Genomic DNA, 18,582 nt, shown 5'->3' with positions numbered 1-18,582 from the left:
AAAGGCTGATGAGTCGGAGAAGGGCTGGACTCTGAAGAGACAGAATTTTGCACTTGGGACTCATAAGAGCATGGAGAAAAAATGGACCCCATATCAGCTTGGCTGGCTGATTGCACTGGCTTGGCCACTGGGGACCAGGCCTTAACCTTTGCCTCTCATTGCTGCCCTAAGGATTCTATAGGCAGGTGACTAATAAATTATCTTGTTTTGAAAAGGCTGCCTGGCGTTGCTGCAAATACTCACTGGGAGCGGTGTGTGCTGCAGGGGTCCAGTGTACACAAGCCTCCTGTAGGAGTCTGGATTCGCTGCAGGGAGCCAGAGAGATAGGGATCGTTGGTGCCAAAGGCCCAGTTTTGGCGTCTTGGAGGCCATGGGCCAGGCCCAGCCCGCTAAAGGGGACACGCCCAAGGGACTGGTTACAGGCTGGGCATCTGTGACACCCTGTGGATCTGTGACAAGAACTATTGTGTGCCCAGATTTGGGTGCATAAATGGTAAACAACTACCAGATGTGGGAATACAAACTGGTGCTTCTTCACCTAACTCTCCCACAGAATTAGCGGCTATGGCTGAAAGTGGGGCCGGGTGGAAGAATGTTCAAAACTCTGCCCTTGAGAGGTGACCAAATGGCACGTAGGTCTCCAAAAGTGACATTGCTGCTTTACGACTTTTAATTTTCAAACTGTTCCTGAGAGCCAAGAGTGTCTGCTCACACGCGATGCCCAGGAGGCAGCCAGCTCCTCATGGAATCAGATCCAGCTCCCAAGGAACAAGTGACTGGATCCTCCTTGGAAAAGGGGTTTGTCGGAGGTTTTAGAATTCGTTAATTAGCAAATGTGTTTTTCTTTTAGAAACTAAACAGGGACACTTGCTATTTCAGTTACGCAAGTGCAGCTCATTGGTGTGACTGCTTATTTCAGGGTAACTTTCTCACAAATCCATTTAGCTACAGCCGTGCAGGTTTCCGAAATAGTGCGGTTCCCTTTGATCATCCCACAGCTCTCCCTGTCAGCAGCGCCTGTGAGCTGGAACCTGGGGAACAAAGAGCAGGAGTCACCGGGTGTTTAGCTTTATTGAATCAGACCTTTAGCAGCTATCCCTCGTTCGGAGGGGTGGCCTGTCTCCATACGAGCTTCCTTCAGCCGTACTTTTCTACAGAGCCCTAGTTAGTAACTTGCCTCCCAGAGTGGGAAAGGAGCTGGGCAGGCTCAGTTCAGTGCTGGAAAACATCGCAAAATCCACCACAACGATTGACCAACACTGCCCGTGGGTGTGTTCAAACCCCACTGCTGGGGAGCCAAGCCGAGGAGCCCAGCAGCACCTGTGTGGTCCTATTTTGTACAACTGTGCCATGTGCACTGAGTGGTGTCTGAAGTGGGTGGGGCTTGGTTGGTGGGCGGGGCTTGGGAAAATACCATCACTTCCCCCACCCCCATTGCAGCCCTGGTGCAGGTAAAATGTGCTGCTCAGCAGGAGAGGGGACCCTGACCCTGCACTAACGAGCGCATTGCTGGACAAGGGCAGAGCAGCACAGCTGAGAGCTAACGTAGTGTGAACAGCTAAGTGCCTCTTCACAAGACAAGGATTGTGCTTAAACTCGTGTCTTCCCAGACGTGCCCATTCTCCAAACACACCCTGACCCCCCTTTATCCTGTGGTCTTGCAAGCACACGGGGGCTTGAGACTGACCAGCTCTCCATGGGGAGGTCTCTGCCTGGTGCTTAACTTTACTTGTGCTCACAGACAGCCTCTGCTCCTGCTAGCACTAGCGAGCACTAACCTTGTGTTCCCACTTGTGCACCATGCAAGACACATTCAATTTCAAAGCCAAAAGAGGAACCATGAACACTCACAGTGTTTCATCGAACGTGGAGCCGTCCACCCAGGTCCATTTCCTCTCTGGGGATGTAACACTGAGTCCAAGCCAGACCAGGTTCCGTTGTGGAATACTCAGTACATACGCCTGTAAGTGACAGGACGGAGGAGTCTGGGTGAATATAACCTGCTAGAATTCTCTGGCTTCTTTGCTCTCTCGGCAAATGACGGAAGAGAACCTGCTACACAGCTCTGCAATAGATATAAACCCAATTTCTGATGTTTCCCTTTCCCAGTCTCACCCCCTCCTTCCCCTCCACGTATCAATATTTTAATGTGCTGTGTAATAGATTTTTCTTAAGCCAAATGTCATACAGCTGGGGCGTTGTTGTTGTTTTGCTGCAAGCCCATTGTATTACATTATAACTAGCGACACTCATCTCTCAAGGGCCAGTTTAAGCCATTTTTATTTACTGTACCATCTCCTCCTTGTCTTGGATCACGAGCATTTGAGAGCTCTTCGCTGAGCAGGCCTCACGACTCTCATTCCACGTTTTACTTTCTTTAGAGACCCAATAGCACTTGTTCTTGTGCGGCAGCCAGTCAGAGGGGCACAGTTTGCACCCACAGCCCTCTAGAAATAGACATGGAAAAGGCAGCATTAAATAGGCCGGAAGCTTCTGAACTGTGCTGAGCTTCCCCGTGTTCACGAGGGGCCTTCAAACGATAAACATTCTCAGCCAAGACATTTCTCCTTATTCATGGTTTGTTTGAGGAAAGGCCCATTGGAGGTGCGGGGCAGGAGGGAGGTGCTCTGGCAGAGCTGTGATGTGAATAGGAATTCATAAGATCGGGCACACAATTCACATTTTACAGGCCCAGTATCACACAATGCATTTCCCCCCAAGGAGCACCGAACCTCTGAAATGAAAGACACAACAAAACTGTCGCCTTCTCTGCTGAACCACTTCTGAAGCATTTTAGAAGTAGAAGGAGGGAGGCAAGGGATTCTTGGAGGAAGTTCTGGCTTCCCAGAGTGTTCCCAGACAACTGAGGGCTCTGTGCATCTCTCTCTCTCTCACCTGCCTGCCTGCCTGCCTACCTACCGGTTGCAAAGTCAAGCACTCAAAAGAAAGTTAGGCAGTGTCAGAATTAAGGTTACCTGTGCAATCTTTATTGGGCCTCCTTGTGCATATGCATTATGATCCAGTCTGTAATTACATAGTCACATACCAGTTTTCTGCACCGGACCCCTACTTCATTCAGGGCACATGACAGACGGTGCTGCTGACTTACTGAGCAGTTATTCAATATTTTGTTTTCTTCTCATTCAATGTGTAGCCCCAGTGGTACTATTCAAAGCCGGCGCTGAAGACAGAACTATTAATTTCCTCCTGGGATTTCCTCTGGCACCCAGCTCTATAGTATCTGAGTGCTTCACAAAACAGTAATGAATTTTCACAGCACCCCTGTGTGATCAGAAGGTTGCAATAGTTCCATTTACAGATGGAGAACTTAGGCATGGAGAGTTTGAGGTCAAAAGTATCCACTAACATTGGGTATCCAACTTGAGATACCTAGACTCAGCTCCTCACAAAGTATTTAGGCAGGAATTAGGCACCTCAATGCCTTGATTTTTCGAAGTACTTTGCGTTCTATAGTACTTCATAAGTTCAGTGCCCAGCTTCCATTGATGTCAATTACAGTTGCTCAACACTTCTACAGTTCAGGCACCGAATGAGGAACACAGAGCGACCACCTATGAAAGGACTGGTTTAAGTAACTCTCCTCCACCACCAGCCCCAATGTACTCTCTCCCCCGCCTTCTGGCTCATGTCCCTTCTGCATTCAACTCAGGCAACTTCCTCCTCCATGCTGCCAGGGCTCAGTGGGGCACAGAAAGCACAGGAGAGACAGGCTCCCCGCTCTCAGTGCCACCGTCAGGCCCCAAACCTTGCCTGCAGCAGCTCAGGGATACAATTGCATGGGAAGTCCTACTACTCAGCCCCCTGTAGCTCTGGGCTGGAGCGCGCTCACTGCTGATAGAATCATGAATTTTCAAAGGTTTAAAACTTGGCCAAATTTGAGCGGATATTCACAGGCGCAGCAAAAGGCAGACAGATCCCTGATTCGTAAGCCACCCCCTTGCCAAATGTCAAGTCTCTATTCCAAAGCATGGGGACAGCACTAAAGCTTCCAAAAAACAAAGTCTCCAGAATTTTTGAACATGAGGAAAACAATGTATTTTCACTAGCCTGGTTCTCATAAACAGATGGACAGTTTTGGCTGAAATTTAAAAAAAATAAAAAATAAAACTCAGGCTGAGGCAGACCCCGGCATGGAAAGGTTCAGCCTGAACATTTAATCTTCAGCAAAAATATAAGCAACTGAAAACAAGCTCTCATAGTGGGAAGTATTAAATTACATTTACAAATATGTTAAAATAATGTTATTTGGGCTGCAATGGTGAACAGCTGAAATCTAGGAAGTGTAAGAAATAAGATTGCCCAGACAACTTTTAATCGGCCTTTGTAAAACATTGATACAGTCTTGAATGACATGATCACATTCTGTTTTTTCCATGAGACCCTGCCTCATTCAGTGCATAGGATGGACAGTGGATGAGTCAGATGGTTTTAAGAAGAGGAAAGATGCTCTTGTGTTGAAAGCACTGGACTGGACTTTGCCACAGACTTCCTATGTGATGTTCAGTAAGAGTCTAATACAAAAGGGCAGAGTTAAGGTTTTATAGACAACTATAAATCTGTCATTTCCTAACTTCTGAGTTCTTGACTTTGCAGCCAAAACATTCTTTTAATGTAGTTTTTTTATATAATAGAAATTCTATTACACTATAAAACAGTGATTCTCAAACTTTTGTACTGGTGACCCCTTTCACGTAGCAAGCCTCTGAGTGCGATCCCCTTTATAAATTAAAAACACTTTTTTATATATTTAACACCATTATAAATGCTGGAGGCAAAGCAGGGTTTGGGGTGGAGGCTGACAGCTCGTGACCCCCCATGTAATAAGCTCGCAACCCCCAGAGGTGTCCCGACCCCCAGTTTGAGAATCCCTGCTATAAAATATGCCTGTTTCATACACATTGAAAGTACTTTGAATGACCCCTAGATGTCACTCCTACTACTTTGCACAAACATCTGAAAACCTATTTATTAGAGCTGCTTGAAAAGTGGGACTTTCCCAGACAGAAATTTTCAGAGGGTTTTCCCCTTTTTTATTTTCTACCTTTTTTTCTCACTGGAGAAAAGATGGGGTAAGATAAAATGTATAGGAAAGTGGGGGAAAGGCCATGATTTTGAAACAAAATATTTAGTTTTTCTCTGAAAATTTCCCCTTTGGAAAAAATTCAGAAAATTTAAAAATAAATTTTGCCATGAAATTTTTTTGGACAAAACCCTCTTTTTGTTTAAAAAATCAGAAAATGTTCAGCCAGTTGTAGTATTTATTTTGCAGCCATTAAACAGAACAAATGACAAGAAAAATAAAGACGGGAAGATGAAGGTCCGGCACGTCTCAGCTATGTATAAGTTATTGTCACACAGTAGCTGAATTTTCAATCAGCGAGTTTGGAGTGAGAGTTCTTCCAGGTGGACACAACGTTGCAAAGAGCGCAAAGAATAGCAGATACAGTTACCTGTTGAGTTGTTGTCTGGCTTTGGATACAAACTTTGATTCAAGCAAGACTGGGAATCCTTCAGGCTGGAATTACATTCAGTTCCATTTGTTGTTCTCTGTCTTCCAGTCTGACCTTCACAAGGACATGTAACAAAAGAGAGAAGGTAAAAAGTATCAAGTCACCAAATACCGTGGGAGATCTATCGAGTTAGGATGGGGACAGAGAAGAAGTATGAGATGGAATCTCGCTCATTATCCATCGTAAGGTGCAAAAATGTGGAATGAACATCTCACAGTGGTGCTGTTACAGCCAAATAATGCATGTTTCATGTATCAAGCTCTCAACTCTACTTTGTTTATGTAACACGCTTGATATCCATGGCAATGATGAAATTTATTCAGAAATGTTTTGGAGGCCAAAAAATAGAATCTAAATGGAATTGCAGAGGAAGAGGAGAATTCACTGAGCCAATGAATCTGTGCCACGGAGATACTCACCCCAAACACCAAGTGCGATCACAGCTGCCAGCAGGATGACGTTCCCGGCCCATCCAAGCCATAGAGCCATCCGATGCCAGCGCGGGCACCGAGCGCTATCTGCAAGAATCAAAACCTTGGGTAAAGATTTATAAGAAAACATGGAAACTTGCTCTTCTTTGGAGGCTGCACAATTTACTTCATATGCAGATAAGGATTAAGTTCAAGCTCATGGAATATGAGGAGGAAAATGATCATGCTCAGAGTTTAAAACTCTGAGGCCACATCACCCTCACAAGGGCAACATTAATTGTCTAACTAGATGGAAGTAGCGGAAAGGTGAAGAAAATACCAAAGAGAAAAAGATTAAGTTTGCTGTCAGGATGGACTAAGGCTGTGTCTACACTAGCAACTGAATGACAAAACTTGTCTTTCAGGAGGTATTGAAAAAAACACCCCCTCCGAAAGACAAAAGTTTTGCCGTTGACAAGCACCGGGTGTGAACAGCACTTTGTCGGCAGGAGCACTCTCCTGCCAACAAAATTAACGCTCATTTGAGGTGGAAGTTTTTTGTCAGCAGGAGAGCTGACAAATAGCAGCACAGCTGTAGCGACCCAGCTGTGTCGTTAAAGGCTGTGTAGTGTAGACATAGCCTGAGAGAGATGTGTGTGTGTGTCACTGAGCTGTCTGAGCTGACCAGATGGGTCATTAACAGGACTAGCCAAGGCTGACCCATATCAGTGGAAATTCTGAGAAGACAGTGGAAAGCCTGTCACTGACACCTAGCAACCAATGATCCAGAGGGGGGAGGATTTGCCCAGCTCTCAGCAGAGAAGCAGAGCAGAAACCCCAGCTCCAGGACAAAGGACTGGGCGGAGTGAGGGTAAGTGTGGGGTCTGGAAAAAGCTTGGGGCTCTCTCTCACCTGGGAACTGAGTAAGGAGAGAGAAAAAGTCTGAAAATGGAGTTCATTCATGCTTGCTTGGTGAATTGTGGACAGACAAGAATGGTCTGTGTTTTAACCTTTATGTCTCTTTGCTAACCGAAGGACTTCCCATGCTGGGTTCCAGGTGACTAATCAATCCTACTCTGTGTTGAAGACACTTTTTGAGGTGTCACTGGGGTGAAAGTAACTTAAATTTCTTACAAAAAGAACGAGGAGTCCTTGTGGCACCTTAAAGACTAACAAATGTATTTGGGCATAAGATTTGTTAAAAGAAAAGAAAAGAAAATTTGTTAGTCTCTAAGGTGCCACAAGGACTCCTCATTCTTTTTGCTGATACAGACTAACACGGCTACCACTCTTACATTTCTTACAGGTACCGTTGTATTGCAACCCCCCCTTGGGGGGCTCAGGGCAGGGGGTTGCAATACAACAGTACCTGTAAGAAATGTAGGTGTGGGATGGAGTGTGGGGGCTCAGGGCAGGGGGTTGGGGTTGGGAGGTGTGGGGGGCTCAGGGCAGGGAGTTGGGGGATGTAGAGGCTCAGGGCAGGGGGTTGGGGGGTGCAGGAGTCAGTGCAGGGGGGTTGGAGTGTGTATGGGTGTGGGGGAGCTCAGGGCAGGGGGTTTGAGGGTGTGGGGAGCTCAGGGCAGGGGATGGGGGAGCTGGGGGGAGATCAGGGCTGGGAGTGCAGCCACCAAGCTGCCCAGCTGCCTAATTCCTGGGGCTGGCTGGGGCGACAGGACCATGGCACTGCTTGGCTGGCGGATTCCCAGGGTGCGGTGACCGCACTGCCCGGCTGCCTGAGCACTGGGGCTGGAGCCTGGGGGCACTGTGGCCATGCTGCCCAGGGGCTGTGGGTGCTGGCTCAGGCCCACCAGGGCTGGGGCCTCATCCCTCTGCCCCCGGCCATCTGGCACTGGAGCCAGGGGCCACTGGGAGGGGTGGAGCCCCACCCCGAGTGGACCACTCTCTTACCAGTGTGCCGCACCAGGGTGCACCGGCCTACGTTCACCTCTGGGTGTCACTGCAAACACTGGCTGGGGTGCAGTAGTCGCTGAAGGCTGTTTGAGTCTCTGCCAGGAGTTTAGCTCAGTGGGGCTCGCTGAGCAGAGCTCACAGTGTGGAACAGGAGTGCTGGAGCCCAGTAGCTCAGTCTAGGGGGAGGTGAGACCGTGTGGTCTACCCTGAAGGAAGCGTGAGAGCCATTGGGGGTCTGGCACATTGACGGGGTTCCTCCAAGAGACTGTTCAAAAGCTGGGGCACAGCTCTGATCCTGTGGAACGTGACAGTGACTCCAGTGAAGCTAATGTCAGCAGAGAGTTTGCTGCATAGTGTTGGTAAAGGGGAGATATTTCACCATATAACTGCATGGCAAAAACAGGCTGCAAGTGGTGGCAATGGCTTCCTCTGACTTGGCTTTTTCCATCCATCCATCCATGCAAGTAAACATATCCCTCAATGTCTGCTGTGCACCAGCCCCATCAGCAGACACTTGGTAAATACCCTTGGGGTTGCTGACAGGGTGACGGGAAGAACTGTGAATTGGAAGTACCTGACTCCCATGCAGAATCTCAGGTATTTGCAATGGTTCTTCCCGATAGCCAGGTGGAAGTAACCATCTTTCCGGCTGAGAGGGAAGTACGAGTCTCCTTAAGAGTGCGGGAAGGATCTGAACCTTGACATATCTGTTCAGGTCTTCGAGGCCCAGAATAGGTTATAGACCTTCCTTCTTGGGGATGAGGAAGCAGTGGGAGTAGAGTCCCTTCCCTTGGTTACACAGAGGAACTTCTATAGCTTTCTTCCAGGAAGACTTTCCTGTGAGAGGGGTGTCACCCTGAGGAGGGAAGGAGGCAGGAGAGTGGGGACGGGACCTGGTGCAGAACTGGATGGAATGGTCTCCTCTCACTGAAGCAGTCCAGCGTCCCTGTGCCACACACAGCAGGTGCTCCCAGCTGGGCCAGTCAGGAGAGGAGGGAACTGAACCTGGGGCAATAAAGGGTTAGGGATAGTTCCAGTGAGCGAGGACCAGCTGTGAGAAGGAAGTTGACAGAGAAATTTAGGAAGCTGCAGGATGCCAGAGTCCACTGGGAGGGGAGGCAGCAAGAGCCTAACATTTAAAGGAAGAGCTGAGGAACTGATTGTTTGTTTAAGTTTGGACAATAAACCTGCTTAAAGACAACTGTGGGTATGGCAGTGAATCCTCGGCAAGCGGGGGAGAAGCCCGGCCTTGTGACAGTCTCCAAAGCCCAGCAATCAGAAGTTATTTATTGTGCACCAGTCGCTGTAGAAGAAGAATAGACAAGGACTGAAGGGAGGGGACAGAGAATGTCAGAGGGGAAGGTGCCAGAGACTTGTGTGGCTCCCGAGTGTGCCATTAAACTGGCAGCTTGTAGGCAGAGGGGGAGGACTGTGATGAAGAACGCTGGAAGTGTTTGTTCTTGTGCTTTCGAGGTCTCCCCCCACGGCCACTGTGGAGAGAGGTTGGAACCTCCTTCGTGAGGAGCAGGCCTGAGACGTTGCTGAGCCCGCCCTTTGAAACCTGTCAAGGTTCAGATCATTCCCAGGCTGGATAGGACACACGCTTCTAGCTGTGGCCCTGGTAGATCTGATCTTCTTCAGATCTTCTCACTGAAGAGGACCTTGCCCTTAAAAGGCAGATCTTCTATCCTCCACTGGGCTGCTGTAATCAGGCCGGGGGCGGGGGGTGGAAATGGGGACAGGAATATCTACACAGGCCTATCACAGTGGCCATAGCCCTTGTATTGGTATCCAAGGCTGTGTTAAGAGGATGTTTACCCATTGTACGGCCCCTCCCTTACTAGCACCCTTAGCTGCCTGCTTCTGTTCCTTTGGAGACACTCCAAGAGGGGTTCAGGTATCCCAGAGAGCACAGCTCTACTTGGCCATTACTGCTTGTCCTAGAGAGCCTGAGGGACATATCCTGTAGAAAAAGGGGACAAATCTTTTCCTTTCCCTGTTTGTGAGAGCAGAAGGCAAGGCTCTGGGCCTGCCCTGGCCCACTGACACCATCACAGGTACAGGTGCAGTGTTGCTGAAGGAACTGACACCTTTCTAATGGGACAGTGTACCTATTGGGTTCCGGGAAGTGGGCGGGCATAAGCCCGCCCACTGCTAAAGGATCCCCCCCCAGCCTAAGGGGAGGACCGACAGGACCTAAAACCCAAATGATTACGGGGGACAACTAATGGAAAAACAGGGACAGGAGTGCGATTAAAGGGTCAAAAGAATGGGACAGTGTAGCGGGGTGGTCACCCGCTCCTGCCCTGAAGGGCTTGAAAGCAGCCCTAGAGAGGGCTGCAGTTCTGAAACCTGGGCTGATTGGGGAAGTAGCCACAGCAGGGCCACACCCCAATCAGACTGCAGCTGGCCCTTATAAGAGGGCAGTGGACCAGGAGCAGACAGTCTCTCTGTGTGTTCAGAGAGAGAAGGGCCTGGCTGCAGGGAGCTTAACCAAGTGCCTAGAGTGGAGCAGGGCTGAGGAAAGGCCAAGGGAGCCGGGGAGCTCCAGCCTAGGAAAGCCCCAGGCTGCAGGCCTAGGGTAAAGCCAACGGGGCATTTGGGTTGCAGGAGGCAGCCCATGGGTAGGCAAGGCCAGGGCCGGTTCCAGGCACCAGGCAACCAAGCACGTGCTTGGGGCGGCACCTGGTAAGGGGCGGCCAATCTTGGGGTGGCGGGGGGGGCAGCGCAGCGTGGCGCTCGGCGGGGGGGGGTTTCAGCAGCGCAGCGCTCGGCGGGGGGGGGGGGGGGTTTGGCGGCGCGGTGCTCCACGGGGGGCGGGGGGTGTTCGGCGGCGCTCAGCGGGGGGTGTTTAGCGGTGCTCCGCGCGGGGGGGCTTCAGCAGTGCAGCGCTCAGCGGGGGGCGGAGGTGTTCGGCGGCGCGGCGTTCGGCGGGGGTTTCGGCGGCGCGGCGCTCCACGGGGGGCAGGGGTGTTCGGCAGCGGGGCGGGGGGTGTTCGGCAGTGCGGCGCTCGGTGGGGGTTTCGGCGGTGCGGCGCTCCACGGGGGGCGGGGGTGTTCGGCGGCGCGGCGCTCAGTGGGGTTTCGGCGGCGCGCCGCTCGGCGGGAGGTGAGGGGTGTTCGGCAGCGCGGCAGGGGGTGTTCGGCGGCACTCCACGCGGGGGGGCTCAGCAGCACGGCGGGGGTGGGGGGTGTTTGGCAGCGCGGTGGGGGGCGGTGGTTGTTCAGCGGCGCAGCGCTCAGCGGGGGGGGGGTTCAGCGGCACGGCACTCGGTGGGGGGGGGGGGGTGTTACGGCAGGGCAGCGCTTTTTTTTGCTGCTTGGGGCAGCAAAAAAGTTAGAGCCGGCCCTGGGCAAGGCAGAGGCAGCAGGTCCAGACCCCCCTTGCCTGTGATGAGTGGCTGATACACTGCAGTCTGCCCCAGTGAATGGGGGCTAAGTGGTGACTGGCAGTAGCCAAGACTGAGGTGAGGTGGGGCTAGGGGGTGGGGGTTCCCCTGGGAAGGGAGACCCTGAGATTGGGGACAGTAGGCTAGGCCGGTGCTGGCTCAGCCAGTGCCAGTGCTGATGGATGAGGCACCAGAATTGGAGTGGGCAGTGACTGATGGAGCTTCCACCAAAACCTAGAGTTCTACTGGGGCAGGAGGTTTCGGTTTGTTGTCTCCATTAAGGTTTGAACAGATTCCTGAATGTCTGGCCCCCATCAGTGATTGGTGGGGCTTGAAAATTCTTGGAGGAAAGATCCCTTGCATTGCCTTCCTTTTGCATATTCTGTCAAATCTACGAATATCCATGTCATACAGCAGTGTCTTCTTGTCAAGGGAAAGGTTAGGACTTGAGCTGGGAAAATAGAGGTCACCTCTCTTTCTGATTACAGCTGCAAGCAGATTGTGACCATCTTGACTTCATTATTAAAATCTGCAGAATAATTTCTGAACATGCTTCAGTTTTTAAATCCCTTGAACAGTAAATTCCTTGAATGGAAAACTAGTCTCCTCGTCACTTGCTATTAGGGTGACCAGACAGCAAATGTGAAAAATCGGGATGGGGGTGGGGGGTAATAGGAGCCTATATAAGTAAAAGACCCAAAAATCGGGACTGTCCCTATAAAATCGGGACATCTGGTCACCCTACTTGCTATGTTGACATTTGCACATAGTTTTGAAAGTTTTAGGGAAGAAAATGATGGTTGGTTGGATGGTGCACAAAGGTCGTGAGGGAGGGATGAAGAAAAAACATCAATAGACCGTGGCTGAGAGAACAAGTTCAGCCCCTTAACTGTCACTTCTTGACATTCTAATGTTTGGGGCTTTTAAAATGGCTCTGATATTTTCCTACTGTAAAAAAATTAGAAAAGCCACATGAAGTAAAAGACCACATGAAGTACAAGCCCAGAAATCGCTTTACATTTTCAAGGCTGTCTTCAAAGAGGAAAAGGGCTAGAGACTTAAAAACATCATTTAAACTAAAAAGAGTAACAGTCTAGGCTCCACTGAGTTTGTAATCACGACAGGAGACTTCAGTGCTTTCAATGTCAAAGAACTTAACTTCGAGTAACTTTAAAAACTTTGGAGTAGCCCATTATTCATAAAAGTCCATCTTATGTGAGAGTTCTCACTGAGACTTAACAAATAAAACTTATGTCCTTAATAGAACAAGAGGTTCTGGAGACATACGTGGACAAAAAATGGTGTATTTTTTTTAAAAAGTAAAAAATTGCTTTTCTGTCTTTTAATAAAAAATAATTAAATGATTTGTTAAATTGACTTCAAATTTTCCAAAAAAAAAAAAGTTCTGGCTTCAGATTAACAAATTTTTGGATAAAATAGGGGGAGGGGTGTTAGAGATGGCATTAAAAAATTAGGCTTGTCCTAGAACTCTTTGACAAGTGTAACTACTGTGGTTCCACAATTTAAGCTCTAGCTCCCAAAGAAAGTAATGGACATGTATAAGAACCCACCTCCTGCCACCATGGCCCATTTCCATTCTCCAGCCCCACGGGGCACCGCATGGGGCTGGAGCTCCCCCTACTCAGGTTTTCCCCAACAGCATCCTGGACCCAGCCCATGACCCCAGGGGCCTGGGTGCATCACATGGACAGGGCTTCCAACTCCTGGAGGCTTGGAGGGAGAGAGAGCTGGCATGGACTGGGCTCCCCCAAGAGCCATACCACAAACCAACACCTGAACGCAGTGGTCGATTTCCTGTCTCTGATAAAAGTGTTTTGCTGCAGCCAGCTAACTGAATTAGTCCTGTTGTTCAAGCAGTAGCAGTTTTACCTTTTCCTTTAAAAATCTCTAGTAAATTACATACAAAGAAAACTCTCAGAAGAATGTTATTTAGATTGCAAAGTCAAGCACTCAGAAGTTAGGAAATGCCAGATTTACAGACCACGTAATTAAAGACTACTTTTTTCCAAAGGATCCCTACCCCATTGAATACACAAGATGGTTGCACAGTGGGGCAGAATTAAGGTTGTACCAGCAACTGTATGTCTGGCCTGTCCTAACTTTTGAATGCTTCACTGTGCAAACTAAATAATGGTTTTTAACGTTTTATATGTAATCCTGCATATACTGTACTATACACAGACTGAGTGATAAAATATCTGACCTATTAGTATTTAATTTAATTGTCAATTGAAATATCAGCGTTATATATTTTGATTCTAAGATTAACAGCATAATAGTCATCTAAAATGGTCTCTCATTAGTAGCTTGACTCTAGTTATAGAAAATATGCTCTGAAAATAGCTAATATATTTACCATTTCACTACAGTTCTGCAAAATAGTATTAGGATTTTTTGTTTTCAGATACCAATCTTTGCAGGAGACTTGTAAAAAAAATACCATGATTTATATATTTACATTTTACATCCTTTTAAGTTTAGTTTACAGTTTCTTGTATATTCGTTATTCCTGGAACACTGAAAGCTATTATTTTTCCTCTTCTCTTTATGACTGTGATCATCTTTGTTGGTCTCCCCTAAGTTAAGAGTTGTCCATACTTTAATTGCTCTGAAGTGTGATGACCTGACTCCTCACAAATCTTCCCTATCCAGGTCTATTCAGAATCCAGTAAACAACCCCCCACCCCAACCCCACAGTTTTCTTCATCCTTCATTGCCCTTCATTTCTTTCTTTTCTCCTCACCTATTTCCTAACCTGGGTACTAGACTTCAGTCTCCCTACTTGCCTCTTCATGAATCTTAGCAGATCCTTTTCTCCTCCCTTCCCTCACCATGTGGAATCACCTCCATGACCCTGTGCACTGACTTCTTAGCAAGTTTCCAAATCCAATCTCTTCTCCCTGATCTGTGTGATATAACAGTCTCTCCAACAAGAAATGAAAGACACTGAAACGAGTCTCCCAGACTCCTTGTGTTCAGTCTTCCCAAGACTTGACCAGTGCATTGCTCTTTACCTCTGACTTACCCCACTACACTATGTACTGCATCTTCAATACAGCATGAGTATCCAGCCCCAAGGGTTTATGAAGTACGTATAAAAATGCCATAAAGTAAAGCTGTATTGGTCTTCACATGTAATTTGCATGTATAGACTGTCAGTAGCTCTGAAGATTTCTGTGACACTTTGTATTAACATTAAAGTAAAATGCACAATATTGCATTAAAGAGAGTCAGTTCCTAGTTCTGACAGGTGGTAAATTACCTCAGATTTGCTGAGTCCTAACTTACAAATGGAACAGAGAGACTCCCACCTGCTCTTTGTTTCTAGAAAATGTTTCTTTAAATATCTGTGCTGCCTGTAAAAACAAAAAAATACATTCAAAAAGTGGAATCCAAACCAAAAAAAGAGACCATGTTGGTTCAAAACTAAGAAGCTAAATACACTTACTGGGATGCTGAGATGGATGCAGTGACTTTGAAGTGGAAAAGGCTCCAGGAATGTTTAAATCAGCATATACTATTTCTCCAGCCATGGCAAATGCAGAGGAAGATGAGAGGCGACAAGAAGGCGGATGGTCTAAGAGTTGCCTCATATTTATGCATGAGCCAAGGTGACAGACGTATCCAGTAAGAGGAAGTGTCTATCAGAAGGTTTTGACTTTCTTCTTTCCTAGCAATCTAAGAGAGAAATCGGGGCACTAGAAATAAAGAGTGCTTAAAGAACAATTGCATTAGCTAATCTGAGACATTCTCTCAATACATTAGAGCTGGTACTGGCATCAAATGAACGTTGATTTTTCCTATATTAAAAGAAAGCTGCTCCCTGTTGTGTTTGGTTCAGAAGCTCTGGACATTTTAAGATGAGAAATTCTTATCATCACATAAAACTGGAAAACAGATTGAAAAATAAGAACTTTTAAATTACAATTCATATTTCTCATTGGATACAGACATCTTTAATTTATGTCTCATCACTAGGGACGGTCATACCCCTCTCTCTAGCTATTCTGTTCAGGTTCTACACTGTTACCCCTTTTAACCTGACTGTCTGCTCAAAGTTGGGAGCTCTGTGGGTCGTTCAGTTAGGAAGAGAAATTGCTGATGGAGTCTGTTATCTTTGATTCAATCTTATTTACAAAGAATGTGCAAAATCCTGTTTCCCCAAACACAGGAGGAACCAAACAGAAGCCAGTGTCCTTGTTCACAGGTCCAAAACTTACTTCAGCTTTCCACCCCAAATCCTCTCTCTAGGCTACTCCTCTGGCCAAACCATGCTCCCAGTGGCTTGTTCAGGCTGTGTCTGTTCCCCTCTCACCCTCCGCCCCCGGTTTCTCTCTCTCTCTGCTCTGTCTGATGCTTCTCTTCACACATACACACATATATATCTCTGGCCAAACAATACACAGTGGAGCCTTCTCCCACACAGTGCCAATTTTTGGGTGGGTTCACGTCCACCTTTGTCTTAAGTGGGGACTTGTGATTATAGAATCATAGAAGATTAGAATTGGAAGAGACCTCAGGAGGTCATCTAGTCCAACCCCCTGCTCAAAGCAGGATCAACCCCAACTAAATCATCCCAGCCAGGGCTTTTCTTAACTTATCTTAAATCAGGGGTTCTCAAACTGGGGGTCGGGACTCTTCAGGGGGTCGCAAGGTTACTACATGGGGATCACGAGCTGTCAACCTCCACTCCAAACCCTGCTTTGCTTCCAGCATTTATAATGATGTTAAAGATATAAAAAAGTGTTTTTAATTGATAAGGGGGTGGCAGCACTCAGAGGCTGGGTGTGGGAAAGGTGTCACCAGTACAAAAGTTTGAGAACCACCGTGACTTAGATGGAGGCCAATGGTTAAACCTGCAATAACAGCATTAGTACCAGTCCTTTGAGATATTCAGACTCTTGTAATAGCACTTCCTTGGCGAGCTGTGCCTGGTCCAGGGAAAGCTGCTCTGTTGCTTTAGGACTACGAGGCACCGAGCGACATCAGCTCCTACTGACGTAACGGGAGGAAAGGGCGCTCAGCACTTCACAGGACAGAGCCCTGTGTCTGATCCCTGGGCTGTAGGAGTCAGCCACGGTTCTGCACAATTTGTGCCCACAGTAAAATAGTCAGGTTCCCTAGTCCCACAGTGACCTGACAAGTAAGATGTACAGTTGGAGGAAACTGGTCTTATGCAGTAATGCCGGCACCCCTGGGTGTCACGTAGCACTTGCGTAATATTAGTTTATTAACTACCTGGTTGATAAATCTGCAGCTCCAGAGGTGTCTCCTCCTCACTTCTCTGTCCATCCCTCGTACCCCTCCTGTTACTGCAGCAAATCCACCCCTCTGTACAGCAATCCTAATGACTACAGCACTGCAGTAAAGGAGGCAAAACAACCCTTCTGATCCTCCAACATCCGTGCAGCAGAATCATAATCAATGGAGCTATTTTGCACGGTGAACTGCCTAAGCAATCCAGGCTGCATAGCCTAGACATCAGACCCAGGCGTCAACTGCTGTGAAGAGCTGTCAACATGCTTCACTGATAAGATCAATCAAATATGTATGAATGGAGCTGACTGGGAAAGAAAATTCCATTGCTCACCAGATTGTATTATTCACCCCACCATTCCTGAGTTTGCCCCCATCATACATACTGAACCTCAAGAAGCCCTGAAAAATGTTAGAGATACAACCTGTGAAACAGATCCATGCCCCTCCTCGCTGTTACAAGTGAGGTAGGAACAGCTATGCCCACTATTCATGGAAATAAACAACCAGGGCCGGCTCCAGGGTTTTTGCCGCCCCAAGCGGCGCAAAAAAAAAAAAAGGCGATCACGATCTGCGGCAGCAATTTGGCGGGAGGTCCTTCGCTCCGACCAGGAGTGAGGGACCGTCAGCCAAATTGCCGCCGAATAACTGGACGTGCCGCCCCTCTCCGGAGTGGCCGCCCCAAGCACCTGCTTGGCAAGCTGGTGCCTGGAGCTGGCCCTGTAAACAACACCTCCTTCACAGAAGCTCAACTGCCAAATTCCTTGAAAAATGCAATTGAGATGATTTGGGGAATCTGTCTATGTACAATTTATAAACTTTGGTTAATTATATGAAATTTCTGTATCACTAAATGCCTCAGTGTGTCTGGCAGGATGTATAACATCCCCTCTTCCTTTCCTTCCATGGTCAGGAAGAACCTGTAGAACAAATAAAATAAATCATTAACCTTAATACCCGGTCTCTGGACGAACTATGGATATGCTAAGAAGGGTGACTGATCTGGGAGAACCAGTTTGACCCAGATGGTCTGAAGGGAGCGGGTTTTGGAGAATGGAAAGTCCACAAACAGGAAAACAAAGAACCAGGTGGTGATTTTCACCAAAGACTCAGAGGGACTCTGACAGAGGAAGTTTGAGCAGGAGAGAGGAATAGAGAGGCATGCTTTTGTAGCAGAGGGGACCTTCTTTGACTGTGGGACCAGCCAGGGTGAAAAGAAGCAGGCAGGAGGAGAGAACAGACTGCATGTTCCAGAGGAGAAGTCATGAGGCAAGAGGTACAGAGGAGGGGACTTGGAACCCTGAAAGGATACTCCCCCAAATCCTGACAAACACTCCAGCATGGTGAGGAAAGTGAAACAGGAACGGTGTATAGATGTTTTAGTGTTTTGACAAGAGCTGTACATCTCTGGAGCGATCTAAAAGAACAGTGATTGGTTTGGGAGCCTTTTGCAAAGCCTCTGTGTTACATGCTTCAACTATCACACTTTGCAGGAGAGGTAAACTGTAAACCCAAATACCCATAAGGTCAGACCTCTGGAGAAAAGTGCTTAAGCTACTGGGATGTCTATGTGGAGGTCAGTACTGGTCCTGGGGGCCTAGGGTAACTGGACCACAAGGTCCCATTTCCATGAAGGGGCAATAGACATACTGTCTTTGTCCAGGGAGCATGCCAGAGAAGCCAATGAAAGAGAGAGCGCTGGGGCCTGCCCAGAGTCAGGAAGCTTACAGCACAAGGGTCTAGCATGACCCTAGGGGGAGAGGGATAGCAATAGCTCAGTGGTTTGAGCATTGGCCTGCTAAACCCAGGGTTGTGAGTCCCCCCTTGAGGGGGCCATTTAGGGAACTGGGGTAAAAATCTGTCTGGGGATTGGTCCTGCTTTGAGCAGGGGGTTGGACTAGAACCTCCTGAGGTCCCTTCCAACCCTGATATTCTATGATGGGACCCAACCACAGAAGCCTGGTGAGTGTCCAACAGGGGGAGCTTTCCCAGGGCTCATTAATTTATCTGTTAGCAAAGAATTAAAGGAAAGTAATATAATCAATGCTAATCAATAAGGGTTTG

At 48.0% G+C, this 18,582-nt stretch overlaps 1 protein-coding gene across 1 annotated transcript; it reads right to left on the bottom strand.

Moving 5' to 3' along the window:
* Positions 1–910: 910 nt before the first annotated feature.
* Positions 911–14,855, bottom strand: LOC135887315 (killer cell lectin-like receptor subfamily B member 1B allele B). Its single transcript, XM_065415076.1, has 6 exons — positions 14,711–14,855; positions 5,951–6,049; positions 5,472–5,585; positions 2,293–2,447; positions 1,852–1,961; positions 911–1,031 (listed from the first exon to the last, which is right to left on the bottom strand). Exons 1-6 carry the CDS (start codon positions 14,853–14,855, stop codon positions 911–913), a joined length of 744 nt encoding a protein of 247 aa, XP_065271148.1.
* Between the last annotated feature and the right edge of the window lie 3,727 nt (positions 14,856–18,582).

The sequence above is a fragment of the Emys orbicularis genome, chromosome 13 (genome assembly GCF_028017835.1).
Source record: "Emys orbicularis isolate rEmyOrb1 chromosome 13, rEmyOrb1.hap1, whole genome shotgun sequence".
NCBI lineage: Eukaryota > Metazoa > Chordata > Testudines > Emydidae > Emys > Emys orbicularis.
This window is presented reverse-complemented; position numbering and strand designations above follow the sequence as displayed.

Excerpts from the sequence above, each read along its gene's own strand:
- LOC135887315 (XM_065415076.1), bottom strand. The coding sequence starts at position 14,855 with ATGAGGCAACTCTTAGACCATCCGCCTTCTTGTCGCCTCTCATCTTCC. Across the intron at positions 6,050-14,710 it reads GCATCCATCTCAGCATCCCA|ATAGCGCTCGGTGCCCGCGC; the intron begins GTAAGTGTATTT and ends TGATTCTTGCAG. Across the intron at positions 5,586-5,950 it reads GATCGCACTTGGTGTTTGGG|GTCAGACTGGAAGACAGAGA; the intron begins GTGAGTATCTCC and ends GTCCTTGTGAAG.